We start from the raw sequence: 17,573 nt of genomic DNA, 5'->3' as shown, positions 1-17,573 counted from the left end.
ACCGCCAACCGTGGCTAGCTGAACTCCAATGTTAGCCAGTGAACTGGCCAACCTCTGGCTAACCTCTGGCTAGCTTCTGTTGTGGATTTCAGATTTGAGGTAAATAATACTTTTATTTTCTTAATTGGTGAGGCGGGTTGCAGGAGAGTGTTTTGAGGTTCAGTTTTTAGAAAAAAAATATATAAAAAGAGATGCGAAGAAAATATGTAAATATATATATACATGGGACACGACAAGACTAAGGACAAAGACGTCTGACTGCTACGCCATCTTGGATTGAAAAAACAGTTGCAGAGGGAGGTGTTCAGTCCCAGGGTCCTTAGCTTATTGATGAGCTTTGAGGGCACTATGATGTTGAACGCTGAGCTGTAGTCAATGAATAGCATTGTCACATAGGTGTTCCTTTTCTCCAGGTGGGAAAGGGCAGTGTGGAGTGCAATAGACACTGCATCATCTGTGGATCTGTTGGGGCGGTATGCAAATTGGAGTCGGGTCTAGGGTTTCTGGGATGATGGTGTTCTGTATCCAAATGCTGCATTTTTTTCTTGTGATCATTAGACTTTTTAGTTTGAAATGATATACACACCAGTACAGCTCCCGAGTGGTCTAAGGCACTGGATTTCAATGCTAGAGGCGTCACTACAGACCCTGGTTCGATTTCCAGGCTGTATCACAACCGACCGTGATTGAGAATCCTGTAGGGGGGGCGCAATTGGCCCAGCGTTGTTAGGGTTTGGCCGGGGTAGCCCGTCATTGTAACTGACTTGCCTAGTTAAATAAAATACAGCGCATGCTGCTGCATCTTTATCAAGTTGCCCTCTGCAGTACCTCTTTAAACCACCAGAGAGTAGCATAATCAAATCTATTATATTTGAACATTGGCAGCTGACTAGTCAAAGATCATGTTCCCACCACATGATGACAATAATAGACAAAAGCCTTAAATAAATCACTACAGATAGAGCTTCATTGATAAGATTGAACAAAAAGAGCTTTATTCTCATATGAGAAGCACAAATTGGAACATTTAGCTTTAGGTCAGATACTAATGCAAATTGATGAGAGAAATTAAGTCAAGAAAATGTACAGTTTGTACTGTAGCTCTATGATTAAAAAACACCAGATGAACAGAAATAAGTCTACTGCTTCAAAGGTCTATAGCTGTGTCAGAGTGCATGCCTGAGTGTGTAAAAGATTGTGATAGTCGTTGTCCTAAGTGAGAAGTTAGATGACAAACATTGTGTAAACTGGTGAGTTTAAATGCGCTAATTTATACTATGGTTGTCTTGTGAAGAGTACAGCATGAGTGAGCTTCTGTGTGTGCTTTTATAAGCAGTTTTCATTGTCATGTTAAGTGAAGTTGTATTTTCAAAGTGCTTTTAAGGTGTTGAATGAAGAAACAGTGGCTGAATCGAAAAGAAGGGAAAATGCATCATACTGTAACTGTGTGTATAAGAAACAACTTGTGGAGTGGTTTGGGAGAAGAATCCGGAATGGCGAGAGAGGAGTGTCAGCGGCGATCGAGCGACCTACCCTCCATCAGATGTGTGCGTGTGCGGGTGTGGCTCTGTGTGTTTGTGAGCATGCTGAGAGTGTGTGTCTGTGTGGGAGTGAGGGGGTGAGCTGCCATGGTGGCTCTCTGGTAAGGAAGGAGGGTCCTGGGCGCTCTCTGATAGGTATAGCTGCATCACTGCCCCCTCCTGGGTTCCCTCCTTACTGCAGGACTGGCAGCTGCAGTGGAGGATCCTCTCCACCAGTTTATCCACACGAGGAGTGTCCTCACTGCCCGGGCATTCCAGAGTCACCTACACACACACAACGTACAATGCATTACACACACACACACACAACGTACAATGCATTACACACACACACAACGTACAATGCATTACACACACACACACAACGTACAATGCATTACACACACAACGTACAATGCATTACACACACACACAACGTACAATGCATTACACACACACACTCTCAGGAAAAGGCAGGTAGCCTAGTGGTTAGAGCACTGGGCCAGGAACTGAAAGGTTGCAAGATTGATTCCCTGAGCTGACAAGGTAAAAATCTGTCTTTCTGCCTCTGAACAAGGCTGATAACCCACTGTTCCTAGGCTGTCATTGTAAATAAGAATTTGTTCTTAACTGACTTGCCTGGTTAAATAAAGGTTTAAAAAAATGGACAAGCACTGCTGGACTCTCTTACAGTCTGACAAAGCCTCAGTATCCATCTTCAAACAATGTATCTCTAAGTCATGTTGTGCTTTTAGGAATTCATGCTTGACACAGCTGCCAAACCAACAATAGGCGAGCGCTGAAATAATTTGACAATGCACCATTATGGTTGGAGACCATAATAATAAGTGGCAGAATTGTAAGTCTAAATCCAGAAAAAGTGCATTCCATTATCAAAGAGAGACCTTAGACAGCAGGATTATGAGGATCAAAAGAGTCAGAATCATAGTAATAATTAATGTATCAACAACAGGGTTGATAAGGCACATGAGTCTGCTTCCATTTATTTTTCAATATTGTATACAGTATATAACATGTACATCAAGCTTTTTCTCGAGGCATGAAGTCACATCCCCTGTGGTCCCAAGCCCACTCTTATCCTACCTGTCTGGCTGCTCTCCAAACTACATACACCTCAACACAGGGAATTTGTTGTTCCAGGGCTCTGGAATCCCTGGCTACTAGACAGAAAGGCCCAGACAGACAACAAGGGAAAGCTCAGATGAATTAAATGCAGGATCAATTGTGGTTGTGGGAATGTGTTTGTGTGTTTCTGTAGGCTACTGGGTTGTGGTTAGGTCTGTTGCGGTGACCGTATTACCACAACACCGGCGGTCATGAGTCATGACGTCAGTCAAATTCCACGTGACCGTTTAGTCACGGTAACTAGGCTTCTCCAAGCTCTGATGCTGCTGATGGTCATTAGTAGCCTACCAAACTTGCTAACTGCCTGGTACTCAGCACTCTATTGTCCCTCTAATCACTCTGACATCATTTCAAATATAATCGAAAATCGAATCAAACACTTCATGAGAGCACATGAGCTCATGTTGCGCAACATTTCTATAGGCTATGCAATAGCGCGAGAAAACAGAGTGATGGCCATAGACGACATGCATTTTTTCCTCTGCCCCTGTTTCCATTCTAAATCTAAATGAATTTCACACATATATTATTTAGCATATGTAAAGACAAGATTAAATCAAGAATAGTCTGATGGGTGACAATATTAGCCTATCACCTGTGAATGATATATTATCACTTGTGAATGATGCTCAGCATAAGAAACAATGCCTTTTTTAACTGTGACTTTTTTCTAATCATAGTCGCACACCTCATGTAGCCTAGCACATAGGCCTATATGTTTTGATAAGGTTTGTATCACCCCTCATGTAGCCTAGCACATAGGCCTATATGTTTTGATACGGTTTGTATCACAACTAAAGTGGCCAAATAACTTCTTAAAATGAAGAACATTACTCTGCTTTACGACGGGTGTAGAGCTTAACTGGCATGCAGCGCGTGAGTTTCAAGTTTGGGAAATATAATTTTCACCATAAAATGCACCTTTATGGGGCCTCCCAAGTGGCGCAGCAGTCTAAGGCACCGCAGTGCTTGAGGCGTCACTACATATCCGGGTTCGATCCGGGCTGTGTCACAGCCGGCCGTGACCGGGAGACCCATGAGCCGATGCACAATTGACCCCTCGTCGTTCGGGTTAGGTGAGGGTTTGGCAGGCTGGAATGTCCTTGTCCCATCACGCTCTAGCGACTCCTTGTGGCGGCCGGGCGCATGTACGCTAACGCGTCGCCAGTTGTACTGTGTTTCCTCCGACACAATGGTGCGGCTGGCTTCCGGGGTAAGCGGGCAGTGTGTCAAGAAGCAATGCGGCTCGGCAGGGTCATGTTTTAGAGGATGCATGTCTCTCAACCTTCGCCTCTCCTGAGTCCGTACGAGAGTTGCAGCGATGGGACAAGACTGTAACTACCAATTGGGGAGAAAAAGGGTGAAAAAATAATTTCAACAAATTTAAAATAAAATGCACCTTTATAATAAAAGCATTACATGCATAATAGCATTTGCGGTCACTTTTGATAATGGTGTTTTCCCACTAATGAAACATTTGCGCTTAAAGCCTACTGCTGTGTGCACATTGCTGCGCTTATTATGTGAAGAAAAAGCCTAATAGTTTGTCAACATTTGAAACTAAACGTTCTGATCTGTTGCCTGAGCAACATTGCGTGAGAACGTTTTTGGGATGCTAGTGGTTGTACTAATTTGGGATCTATTACATTGCACAACTGTCCCAGACTGTGTTTGGAATATTTATTTATTGCACAGAATAGAATAGGTCAACTTTTGTACAATGGGGGATAGTAGATTGACATAGGCTAGTGCTTTTGCTGTTCATTAGGACTATTTATTTTGTTGGCTGACGAAAAGTAAATGTGGACAGTTGTTCCAATATATTCAACATGCACCTCGGGATTGGATAAAGACGCGCGCAATTGCGTCCCCAATTTGTCTGTCTTCACTTGTAGCCTGTGAGAAAGACCCGATCATGTGATGGAGAGCGGTGTGAGTGAGATGAGAGGTGCTTCTGAGTGGTCAGTATTTAGGGAGATTGGCTGCCTGGATTTTTTTAGGGTGCATTATGGCCATACTAAGGGGATTCTGCCAGGAAATTCGAGGCATTATCAGTGCTTCTCAAATTGTGAATGAGAGACTGACAAAGTGTGTACAGCCTGTGCAAAAACAAAGCAGAGCTCATGCCTTTCAAACAACTTTTCTCAAATCATCACTAGAGTTGCATCATGCAGCCTTACAATGTATTAAAAATAAAAATATAGCCCAAAGTTTGTAGAACAACTCAAGTTACATTAATAACTCTAAATTAAGCATATAGGAGTACCTGTTTCTTTGTTAACCGCTCAACACAGAATAGCCGCATTTGCGCAACCCCTCAAATTGTTTGGAGAAAATATCCTTTCTATTTTATTCAGCTTTGTTCAATTGTATTCTTCATACTATAAAATAATGCCACGGAATTCTAAGCTAATCTTGTCTGCTAAATGAACTAGTGTAGCCCACAGCCATATGGCATAGCCAGATCAGGACCTAACATAAGGACAACTCAGAGTATGCTATTCTGTTCTTCTGAAATAGACTACATTTTTCTTTAGACCTGTCTAAAATAAATAACAGATTTATTGTGATGGTGTAGGCTATATAACATGGATTTATTAGACTTTTTAAAATGCAGATGTTCCAAAGGTCTGCATAAGTGGCTTGTAGGTGTGTGGAAGCCAAGAGATGCTAAATGTGTTTATGTTAACGGTCAATCACGACAGTTATTTGTTTGACAATCACCGGCTGACGAAATTACATGACCACCACAGCCCTAGTTGTGGTCATGTGTTTATATTGAAAGAGTAGTGTTACATTATCTGGGGTTTGTGTGTGTGTGTGCGTGTGTGCGAACTTACCACTTCCCACTGTGTCTGTGCAGGCATGCAGGAGTCACAGTGCACCAGGGACTCGGTGGACTGGGGGAAGGTGTTTGGGACGCTGTAGCTGAAGCACTGCCCCAGACACGCCCTGGGATGATAGGAGAGAGGGCGGAAAGAGAGGGGGGAGTGAGGGAGGGAAGATGTCACCATTCAGCTTATATACAGTATGTGTATATTTTATGGCTGCTTTGATTCTGTTTGGAGGTGACCCATGTACATTCAAATTATAGTGCTATTTGGGTCATTTGGCCATTCAAAGTCAAACTTCATTCCTGCTTTTCATTATTAAAGTGAGTCAGTCACCCTCTTGAAAATAGTATGAAATGTCTCTGCATGTGTGGTATGGAGGGAGAGGTGTGTGTGTGTGTGTGTGTGTGTGTGTGTGTGTGTGTGTGTGTGTGTGTGTGTGTGTGTGTGTGTGTGTGTGTGTGTGTGTGTGTTCCATACTGACCTGTTTTGGATAGAGCGAGGCTGGCAGCCAGTGTGCCCGACTATCTGTGTGATGTTCTTGGCCTCGCACCAAGCACTCTTGTCAGGGAACAGCGCCAGACGGTTGATGTGAGCGGGCGGTGCCGCCGAACAGAGCTCAAGCAGCGCACAGCAAATCACAATTCTTTGCCACATGACTGCACCTTAAGGAGCATAAAACATTTATTGCTATAACCACCTGAAATGATTTATTTTAGTTCAGTTACATATGCCTAGCCTTCTTCATCTGTTGTTATGTCTTAAAAAAGAATTGAAATAGCAGACTGTCAATATTGCTGTCCATGATTCCCAACCAAATTTACTGAGATTGAACTAAGATTGAACTAAGTTTAACTAAGTAAAAATACTTTGAAGTACTACATAAGTCATTTATTGGGGTATTGGTACTTTACTATTTATATTTCTGACAACTTTTACTCTACTACATTCCTAAAGAAAATATGTACTTTTTACACCCATAGATTTTGCCTGCCACTCAAAAGTACTTGTTACATTTCGAATGCTCAGGCAGGACAGCAACATTTTACTGGGTAACTTTCACATTTACTGAAGTAATGTTATTTTAAGGTATCTTTATTTATACTCCAGTATGACAATTGAGTACTTTTTCCACCACTGGATTTGTACTGTGTACAAAACATACTGAGTGTACAAAACACCTGCTCTTTCCATGACATAGACTAACCAGGTGAATCCAGGTGAAAGCTATGATCCCTTATTGATGTCACTTGTTAAATCCTCTTCAAATCAGCGTAGATGAAGGGGAGAAGACAGATTAAAGAAATATATTTAAGCCTCAAGAACTATAACGCTGCTGGGTTTTTCACACTCAACAGTTTCCCATGTGTATCAAGAATGGTCCACCACCCAAAGGACATCCAGCCAACTTGACACAACTGTGGGAAGCATTGGAGTCAACAGGGGCCAGCATCCCTGTGGAATGCTTTCGACACCTTGTAGAGTCCATTCCCCAATGAAATTATGCTGTTCTGAGGGGGAAAGGGGGTGCAAATCAATATTAGGAAGGTGTTCCTAATGGTTTGTACACTCAGTGTATATTGCCTTAAGAGTTGTACAGAACTGGTAAAATCGTATAAAAAATGATGTACAGTTGTAATTGCTGCCAAAGGTGATTCCACCAAGTATTAACTCTGGGGTGTGAAGACACACACAATCAAGACATTTTCGTTGTTTTATATATTATTAATTTAGAAAGTGTTCTATAATTTTCTTTGACAATTTAAAATGTGTAGCAGATTGTGTAGATCAGTAGGAAACATGTATTGTAATCCTTTTTTAGATTTATTATGGCAGCAAAATGTGACAACTGTGCAAGGAGTGTGTAGACTTTCACTAGGCACTTTAGCCCATTTGGTTCAAAGTGGCCCAGCAGAGAGTAGAAGACAGAGAGACCAAGGGGTAGAGGTGGGAGAGAGGGAGATGTCTGCTTAATACCTCCTTACTCCAATAAACTATGTCCACAAAAACGCATCTCTAGTTGATTTTAAAGCTGCGTAGGTCGGTTTCGTCATCTACCAACTCCTACAAAATATTATATTTTGTTTCTTCTAAAGTTGTTTGGTCACAACATTTTGGCTGCAAACCTTTCCATGTCGTTTTATGTGTCACCTTTGAGGACATTTTGCTGTGCCTTCGGGCAAATAACATTCCTGAAGGATTCGCTATCGCTGTCCAACGACCAAATGCCCTTTGGCTGTAAAACAGAGAGAGTGAGAGGCGATTGGGGAAAGAGGGCATGACAAGAAGAAACGCGCACAAGAAGCTGTGGAAAATTTTAATAAGTGCTAATTCTACAGATGGGCTATTTCATGCATTCCAGCTCTTTTTTGGCACTAATGTAATTATAGAAATACTTTCCTTTATAGGTCTAATCACTTAAAGGAATACACTTTTTTACTCTAAGGGCCTAGTTTATAATCAGGTCATATTGTATTATGCTTAACCAGACTTCTAAGAACTTGGCTACAGTGTATAGCAAAATAACTGACAAATAGGCTAATTAAATCCAGCAAATGATAATCATCAGACAGCTCCACAGAACAGAACCACAGGAAACAATTACAATGTGCTTGTCAAAAGGAAGGGCAAATTACAGCTCTCAATGAAGGCAGTTTGCAACCAGGGTCCTAGCCAGGGTCTGAGTTTTAGTGAGGCCCGGAGTGAAGGGTTCCCCCTTTCCTCATCCAATACATTTTAGGAAAGTTGAAGTTCATTTACTGCATTTCTATACAATTTAAAAACTCTAAAATTGTATTTGGAGAACAGCAAAAAAACAAGCAAAAATGAACCCAGAAATTAGCATATTGCTCACTGTAGCTTCATTCACCTCAGTCGATCTACAAACACGTAGTCTATTAGCTATACAATTAGCCACTACCCATTAACCTATTAACTCAGCAAGGGTTAAAAACTATAATTTCATAACTACAGAGGGATCTGTTAGCAGAAAAAGTATTTTATTAACAAAAGGTAAACAAGTACATTTGCTTTACCGATTTTTGTTGTTTTTAAGGTTTTACAGCAAATTTCCTGCAATTCTACACAATTTGCAAAGGGGTGGCGAGAACGTTTTGCAGTTTTAAAGCCAATTTCCTGCAATTCTACACATTTTGCCATGACTTATGCCATGTTAATATGATATGAGTGAGAGTAACTAACAAAATCAATGTGGCCCCCCTGGAGGTCAGGGCCTCTGGGCACGTGATTAGGCCTACTACAAGTTTAGATAGCTGGCTAGACTAACTAGACTAATTTACCAATCTAAAAATGTTTAACTGACATGGGCTAATTGAATGACTGTCAGTGACATATAACAAGAGGAAAACTGCTGATGCACAACCAAGTTTCGAAATTGCACCTTGTGTATTTTTGTATTTTATTTTTAGTCTAAAAAAATTCCGAGGTTCGGACCTCGGTGTCCTCATATGTAGCTACGGCCCTGTTTGCAACGTGACATTTTGTGTTGTAAAACTTTGGCAACTCTCCGAGCCTGAGAAAAGCATAAAAAATGTGAACTTTACGCCTGGATAGACTGTTAGTTTAAAAAAACGTTTACTTACCGTTGGGAACCACCAAAATGCAGCAATATTCTGCTGAGACCCTTCACTAGAGCTTCAACACCCGTCTCTCCCAACCCTCTCTTGCCACCCGTCCCGCAGGAGACCGGAGAGACGATGGAGGATAAGCTCTAGTTGATCATTGGAAATGGAAAATATAACTGATTTCAGCTGAGGCAAGGATTCACCCTTGATATAATTCCTAGTCCTAGAAAACAATTACATCTTCCGCCAGTGAGAGACGGACAGATATGGAGAGGGGTGAGAAGACAGTGCGCATTAGAAACCCTATCGGTCTCTAAGTCCATCAGCGTACTGGGTCCCTCCCCTCCGTGCTCTATCCCTTCCCTTATGAGTCTGTTTACACCTCTTCTCTCCAAAAACGGGAGGCTATGTCTTTTCCATGAAGCTGTACGTTCCAAGTTCTCGCCTTTGCTTTAGTCGCTGGATTTGGGTATAGGTGCGGCTGTGCCTCCGGACAGGAGTCCCGCTGTGTTTTTGGACGACCGGGAACGGGAAGGGGGTGAATGAGTTTGGCAGGTCTGAATTTATCAGTGTTTCAGCAATTTGAGGCTCTCTCCCTTTCAGGTCATACAACACTGCATAGGCATGACATAGGCATATCATGACCATATGTTCTGTGAAAAATGGTTTTACTCATATGCACCTTCTATCAGATCTCATTGTTTTCACTCAGAAAAAGTGTTTTTGTTATTTGACTTCTAAACTTCATGAAAGTAACATTTTTATAAGCTTATTGTCACATGTTGCAAATAGTGACACATGCATCACTGGTGTCAGTTCACAGTGGCTGTTCTCAAGTGAGTGGAGTACCTATAAGAACCACATGAAGGAATATGGCTCAGTGGAAGTGGATATATACAGTAGGCAGGGCCAGTGTTCAGGTTTTGTCCCAATCTTTGAATAAGCCACCGATGAACACCTTGGAAACCATAAATCTATTGAGCAAGTAAGTGCCAGAAAGTAATGAAAACCAGCAGACGCTGTAGCTCCTTAGTGCCTCATGAGCTGTGCACCACTTCAGCAGTCAGTCAGTGTCCCAGACTTCCAGTGGTTATTTTGCATAATGGAGGAATGTTGCTTCTCCATAATCATTTCTAACAGAAATTTGCTCAATGGCCACTGCAGTCCCTCATCCTACCATGACAGTACTCTGTTATCCTCAAATAAACTCTGCATGCTGGACTGGCACCTCTCTGACCTCCCTCTTCTGGCAGCAGAACAGACCACATCTGATGGAAAATGGTTGTAATTATGATGCTGACATGTGTATGATATCTGAACCAGCTGTGTTTTCTGATTAGTGGCAAGGTTATTAGTGATTATGACTGTCTTCTGGAGAATCTGGCAGACAGGCACAGACAGGTACACTATTATGTCCTAGAACGCTACCCCCCTCTTCCCTCCACAGGTGTGCAGCTTGGACTGTATCCACAAGCACCCGTACCAGTGTTTTGCGCTTCACTTGAAGACAATACTTTGATAGGCAGGGGAAGAGTGAAATAGAGGAACCTTTTTTTGAGATAATAATGTTTGTGCCATGTTGTGTTGCTACCATGTTGTCATGTGGTGTTGCTACCATGGTGTGTTGTCATGTGTTGCTGCCATGCTGTGTTGGCATCTTAGGTCTCTCTTTATTTAGTGTTGTCTCTCGTTGTGATGTGTGTTTTGTCCTATTTTCTTTAATCCCCCCATCCCCGCAAGAGGCCGTCATTGTAAATAAGACTTTATTCTTAACTGACTTACCTAGTTAAATAAAAAATGTCAACATATACTTCTTACTTCTTGACGAATGCTTTGCAGAATGCATGTGTGAGTGTTTACATGCATGTGTGTGTAAGAGTGTCTGTGTGAAATAATGTTTATATACACACACACGACTGTTGAAGAACGTATTGTATCTATTATGGAGAGAGATACACGTGAATGTGATTTTTAAATTGATTATGTGGTATAAATACAGTATGTGTTTGAGATTGTATATGTATGCCTGGGTATATCTGGATGTGTGCTGTATGTAATGTGTATAGTTTAAGCTCATGAGGGAGCATGTGAGTTTGTACACGTGTATGAATGTGTGTTTGAATAAGTGCCTTGAAGTTAAAGTGTGAACGTGTTTCTCGCTCTCTGTGTGTGTGGAACAATGTGTGTGTGTGTGTGTGCGTGTGTTTTCAGACATGCACAGTGCAGTACTCACCTGTTAGTAATAAGAGCTGAGCTTCAGTCTAGCACTGACATTCTAGAACATTCCACAAATTCTGCTGCTCCAGGGGGCTGGACAAACACACACTCACGAAACGCACTTACAGACACATACACACAGTGCTGCCAATGAACACACAGGTATAGAAGATTGCTCACAAAAGACACACAAGCTAGCATGATCCTTCTCCATGCAGCACCACCTACACAATCACTGCCAACACACACATGCACGAACACACACACACACAGAGGTTCTCTGCCATTGCCAACCTCCCAAACACTCCCATATGAGGTCAGACTGCATGGCGTTGCAAATAAGACTTTCACCTGGAACAATGTATACTGCTCCAAAAAATAAAGGGAACACTTAAACAACACATCCTAGATCTGAATGAATGAAATAATCTTATTAAATACTTTTTTCTTTACATAGTTGAATGTGCTGACAACAAAATCACACAAAAATAATCAATGGAAATCCAATTTATCAACCCATGGAGGTCTGGATTTGGAGTCACACTCAAAATTAAAGTGGAAAACCACACTACAGGCTGATCCAACTTTGATGTAATGTCCTTAAAACAAGTCAAAATGAGGCTCAGTAGTGTGTGTGGCCTCCACGTGCCTGTATGAACTCCCTACAATGCCTGGGCATGCTCCTGATGAGGTGGCGGATGGTCTCCTGAGGGATCTCCTCCCAGACCTGGACTAAAGCCTCCGCCAACTCCTTGACAGTCTGTGGTGCAACGTGGCGTTGGTGGATGGAGTGAGACATGATGTCCCAGATGTGCTCAATTGGATTCAGGTCTGGAGAACGGGCGGGCCAGTCCATAGCATCAATGCCTTCCTCTTGCAGGAACTGCTGACACACTCCAGCCACATGAGGTCTAGCATTGGCTTGCATTAGGAGGAACCCAGGGCCAACCGCACCAGTATATGGTCTCACAAGGGGTCTGAGGATCTCATCTCGTTAGCTAATGGCAGTCAGGCTACCTCTGGCGAGCACATGGAGGGCTGTGCGGCCCCCCAAAGAAATGCCACCCCACACCATGACTGACCCACCGCCAAACCGGTCATGCTGGAGGATGTTTCAGGCAGCAGAACGTTCTCCACGGCGTCTCCAGACACTGTCACGTCTGTCACGTGCTCAGTGTAAACCTGCTTTCATCTGTGAAGAGCACAGGGCGCCAGTGGCAAATTTGCCAATCTTGGTGTTCTCTGGCAAATGCCAAACGTCCTGCACGGTGTTGGGCTGTAAGCACAACCCCCATCTGTGGACGTCGGGCCCTCATACCACCCTTATGGAGTCTGTTTCTGACCGTTTGAGCAGACACATGCACATTTGTGGCCTGCTGGAGGTCATTTTGCAGGGCTCTGGCAGTGCTCCTCGTGCTCCTCCTTGCACAAAGGCGGAGGTAGCGGTCCTGCTGCTGGGTTGTTGCCCTCCTACGGCCTCCTCCACATCTCCTGATGTACTGGCCTGTCTCCTGGTAGCGCCTCCATGCTCTGGACACTACGCTGACAGACACAGCAAACCTTCTTGCCACAGCTCGCATTGATGTGCCATCCTGGATGAGCTGCACTACCTGAGCCACTTGTCTGGGTTGTAGACTCCGTCTCATGCTACCACTAGAGTGAAAGCACCGCCAGCATTCAAAAGTGACCAAAACATCAGCCAGGAAGCATAGGAACTGAGAAGTGGTCTGTGGTCCCCACCTGCAGAACCACTCCTTTATTGGGGGTGTCTTGCTAATTGCTTATAATTTCCACCTGTTGTCTATTCCATTTGCACAACAGCATGTGAAATGTATTGTCAATCAGTGTTGCTTCCTAAGTGGACAGTTTGATTTCACAGAAGTGTGATTGATTTGGAGTTACATTGTGTTGTTTAAGTGTTCCCTTTATTTTTTTGAGCAGTGTATATCGCCCTTCTTGCCAGCGCAACATTGGTAACATGTCCTACAGTTTCTCCACTGAAACTTTTCGTGGTAGTGCTAGATGGTAGCAATGCACAATAGATACTATTCAGGGGCGCAACTTTGGTTTTAGAAGTCTGGGGGGGAACATAATTTGTATTTATTTTTTAATTCAGCCAGATACACTGAAAAAAGCCTACCCGACCGCTCGGAGGCGTCCATATGGTCCTAAAGCACATCGTTGCCTCGTTTTGTAACACATTCCAATGGTAAAACAGGGGGGGACATGTCCCCCCATCCCCAATGGAAGTTGCACCTTGATATTAATGATAATGCTAATTAGTTGTTATGCTGCACATCATAGATCCAAAATCCATGACCACCCCCCCTCCATCATCCATATTTTATCCATGGCTTCATTTTCTTTAGCCATTTTTTTCCCCTGCTTCCCCTCTTTCCTTGAGGGCTGCAGGTACTGAAGCTGGCTCCCATTCCAAAACAGCAGGAGTTTAACTCTCCTACTCATTAACACACAAAATACTTAAATTCCCCCCCCCCCCCGCTCCCTCCCTCCCACACAAAGCTTGCCAAAGTAATTTCAAAATACAGATGTTATTTGTGAGCACTCAAATACTTTGACACAGATGACAAAAGTAACTTAGGATATTTCTGTCAAATTCTTCATTACTGTTTTATTAAATATATACATATTGACTGCCCTGAGACTCGCACAGTAATTACATTGGGTGGCAGGGAGACAGAGTTCCGTCCAAAATAATGAGGACGAGACAGCAACTTCTACATCAGCCAACTCTCATCAGTCTTCTACTGTTCCTGAAAGACAAAAAGAATAGTAATTGTATTATGTGCAATTATTGTTGAGGACAAAAGATGGGATACTGTGTTTCAAACTTAATGGCATCGACCTTGGTCATGACATGTGTGATTTGCTCACCTTCACCATGTGGCCATGGAGCAGGTAAGGTGACCTGAAGTCCTGCTGGCAGTTGGAGTAGCCCATGCCTAGCCCCACACCCGAGCCAAACACCACTGGCCATGTGCGCCCTGAAGATGGGACGAACAATTCACTTTAATAAACAAACCATAACTCCCACAAAGATCAACACATGGTCAGTGTTATTAAAAAGCACAGATTACTATGACTGTTCTCTGCTGTCTGAGGCAATACTCACGTTTGAAGAAGAGAACTGAAAACACAATCCCCACACCAAGGCCGGTGGCTACAGCAAGGGAGAGAGAAAGAGAGTGAGAGAGAGATGCATAAACTTCGACAGAGGAACAGACAAAAACCAACTCAGCAGCACACCCTATGATTAAGTATTGGGGTGATGCACACATACACACAGGTACGGAATTCCCTGGTGTGCTCCAAATTAAAACTTCTCTAACGAGGTGAGGGGGGCAACATGGCCCCTAACCCCAGAGCTGGTTAACAGCACCTGTCAGCCAGACATGGTTCATTAGAGAGAGAAAGCGGGAGAAGACGAGGAAACGCATGTGAAAATGAACTTAATTGGAAAGAAAAAAATGGAAATGGAGCGGAAAGGGAGAGGAGATGGGGGTGGGAGGAGCTAGTGCTGTGAAGGACAGACACAAAGAGGGAGGAGAGATAGAGGACTGGCAGTGTGATCTAGAGATCTGGGATGTGTAAGTAAGGGAGAGTGAGTGAGGGTCCAGGCAGGTCAAGCTGAGGGTCCAGGTGGGTTGATGTGATCTCCGTGACTAGGAGGTGGACAGACAAACTGATCAGACACCACACAGACAGACCAAGTAAGTGTGGACCAGAGGGGGAGCTTGAGGAGGAGGAATGTGTTTGTGTTCTTAGCTTCACCTCGCTGTGGGCCGCGCCCCACCCAGCTCCGGGCCAGCCATCGCAGAAACACATAAAAACAACAGTTTGGGCCCCTCCACATCTTAATTGGATTCAGAGAGCTATGCAGCATGACTATGTGCCGTTGCCAGAGCACTCAGACGCTGCTCCCTCCGTCAGGATTACACAACTTACACATGTCAAACAAGACCACAAAAACGACATCCCACATCTTTATTGCTGCTGACAAACATAAAATCATGCTCCTCTTCACCCCCCCCCTTTCCAGTCCAACCGTTAAGATTTACAGACTCAGCTTTTGTCTCTTTAAGCCCACTCTGTCTTAATCTGTCCATTTCTCCTCCTCCCGCTCCTCCCCCTTCCTGTGATAGTTGCCGAAATGCAGTGGAGTTGGCCAAATATGAAGCCAGATCTGACAGTTATGTATCTCTAGCCACACAGTGTGATCAAAATCTAAAACCTGGAAATTAGGAAGTTCTCATGGCTAGTTGCTCCAAAGCTAGCTGACATTCCAAGACCATGGCCAAATATCTTGGTTACAAAGGATGAGAATTAAAATCCCTCTGAGGAAAAGCACTACTTCAATGGACTCCAATTTCCCCAGATATTGTGATTGGAAAGGGTGCCTTAATATCATCAGTTCAACATCAGAATGTGTGACATGTTCTTGGACATTATTATTTTATTATGGATATTGGACTCTACCTTCACACTCCACATGCATGATTAAAATGTTTTATTCCCAACACGATCCAGCAACTGTAATAGTAAAGTATTACCGTTAAGACAACATAGGCCAGGGATAAGGCTAGTGAAACTATAGTGTCTGCACTGACCTTTCTGTAAAGTATAGTAACAATTTACATTAACTGTAAGTTTATTAATCCTCATTACACATCATATATCAGCACATGATAGACATGACAGGGGTCCATGTGGCTCAGTTGGTAGAACATGGAGCTTGCATTGCCAGGGTTTGGGGTTCGATTCCCATGGGGGACCAGAATGGAAAATTATAAAATGTACCGAGCACTACTGTAAGTCACTCTGGATAAGAGTGTCTGCTAAATGACTAAAATGTCAATGTAAATGACATAACTACATAGAACATAATTAAAGCTTGATTTATGTATTCATAGTAATGTCGGTATTCCAATAACACTGGTTATGTTCTGATTGAAGATGGGCTTGATACGCATACAGTTCAGGTGCATCATTACTGTATAGTTTGTTTAATCATATTAACCTGTAAGGACTAGAGGACTCAATGTCATATGCAAGTCTCAGTATTTCTTAGATTTTTTAAATCAAGGCAATATGCAACAACGCTGTCTGTCCATAGCCAATACTGTGCCTAATAGAGTAGGTCTCTCTCTGACATGAAAGAGGATGAGACAAGGCTAGGCCAGGGTAAATGATGGGATGAAATTGTTAACAGGTGCATTGATGAGCTATAGGTATGCTGTCAGCAGCACAACATAAGCCATGTGGAATGTTGCCAAGAGGTCTATGGATGTTGCTTGGATCTTGCATCAGTGGAGTGAAGTTCATGATGAGAATAGATGGTGGGTAGGGGCAATGACAGACACACATCCAAGACCCTCTATCAGGGGTGTATTCATTACGTCTTGCAACAGAAACCATTTAAAAACGAAACGGAAGCAAACAGAGCAAAAGGAACGAAATGGGGAGAGATCTACCTGAATTTGTCAAATATAAGCTCTCGTTTTTGTAGCAAAACTTTTCCCGTTTTGAGTAAAATGTATCTGTTCCTAATCGTTTTGCAATAGACAAAACGATTTTCAACAGAATCGGTGTAATGAATACACCCCAGTTGCCTGTGACCTGCATTGCAACAGTTAGGGATTCTGGTAACATTTTACTGCATTACATTGTATCAGTTATAGCATTAACAGTTACTGTCATTGAAACATTGTATCAAAGGCTTAAATTAGGGCGTGAAGGGCACGAGATCTGAGTGTTTCAAGGACTTGTCGCAGAATAATAAAAAACAGAGTACCTGCGCACGCAAATGTTTGGGTCCGCTTCTGCAACACAATAGCCTATAATATAATTTCTACAACAAATCAATCAGCCAAAAAATATAGCTATATTAATGGGGCTTTTGGTTTGAAATGGCGATTGACCTCACCGAGTAACGATACGATCCACACCATGCGATGACAGGTGGCCTTGCTAAGATCATGCACCTAGTCCCCGATTTACACTGCCCTGTTTTAGGTTGTACGCTGTTCGGAATACATTTCTCAATAGATGCATTTTTGAAATATAGATATTTACCTAACTTAACAGCGCTATCAGCTAGGCATCGGTCCCACTTCCGTCCCTGTTCCTCGGCCATGTCTTAAGCTGCTACCCGTCCAACGACAAATCTTCAAAAACCGCGAGATTGGGGTCATGTGATCCCTACGTCACGCTTCTTCCTCTTCTTCCTCTTCTTCTTCTTCGTCGTCGTCGTCGTC

General features: G+C 43.0%; 2 protein-coding genes across 3 annotated transcripts; both read right to left on the bottom strand.

The window, feature by feature from the left end:
• Window positions 1-969: 969 nt before the first annotated feature.
• LOC115150629 (neuroblastoma suppressor of tumorigenicity 1) lies at window positions 970-9,574 on the bottom strand. Of its 2 annotated transcripts, none has more exons than XM_029694108.1 (4): window positions 9,100-9,544; window positions 5,982-6,162; window positions 5,507-5,618; window positions 970-1,805 (listed from the first exon to the last, which is right to left on the bottom strand). In XM_029694108.1, the coding sequence occupies exons 2-4, from the start codon at window positions 6,152-6,154 to the stop codon at window positions 1,530-1,532; spliced, it is 561 nt and encodes a 186-aa protein (XP_029549968.1). In that variant the 5' UTR covers window positions 6,155-6,162; window positions 9,100-9,544; the 3' UTR covers window positions 970-1,529. The 2 variants fall into 2 exon arrangements, with proteins under 2 accessions (XP_029549968.1, XP_029549967.1); XM_029694107.1 differs by lacking the exon at window positions 970-1,805 and adding an exon at window positions 3,443-4,004 and having other exon boundaries at window positions 9,100-9,574.
• Window positions 9,575-13,904: 4,330 nt separating this feature from the next.
• On the bottom strand, window positions 13,905-17,573 carry LOC115150627 (MICOS complex subunit Mic10). The gene is made up of 4 exons (XM_029694105.1): window positions 17,392-17,573; window positions 14,432-14,479; window positions 14,194-14,303; window positions 13,905-14,072 (listed from the first exon to the last, which is right to left on the bottom strand). Exons 1-4 carry the CDS (start codon window positions 17,450-17,452, stop codon window positions 14,064-14,066), a joined length of 228 nt encoding a protein of 75 aa, XP_029549965.1. The 5' UTR covers window positions 17,453-17,573; the 3' UTR covers window positions 13,905-14,063.

This window comes from Salmo trutta, chromosome 16 (assembly GCF_901001165.1).
Source record: "Salmo trutta chromosome 16, fSalTru1.1, whole genome shotgun sequence".
NCBI lineage: Eukaryota > Metazoa > Chordata > Actinopteri > Salmoniformes > Salmonidae > Salmo > Salmo trutta.
Note: the sequence above shows the minus strand (reverse complement) of the source record. Positions and strands in the feature narration are given on the sequence as shown.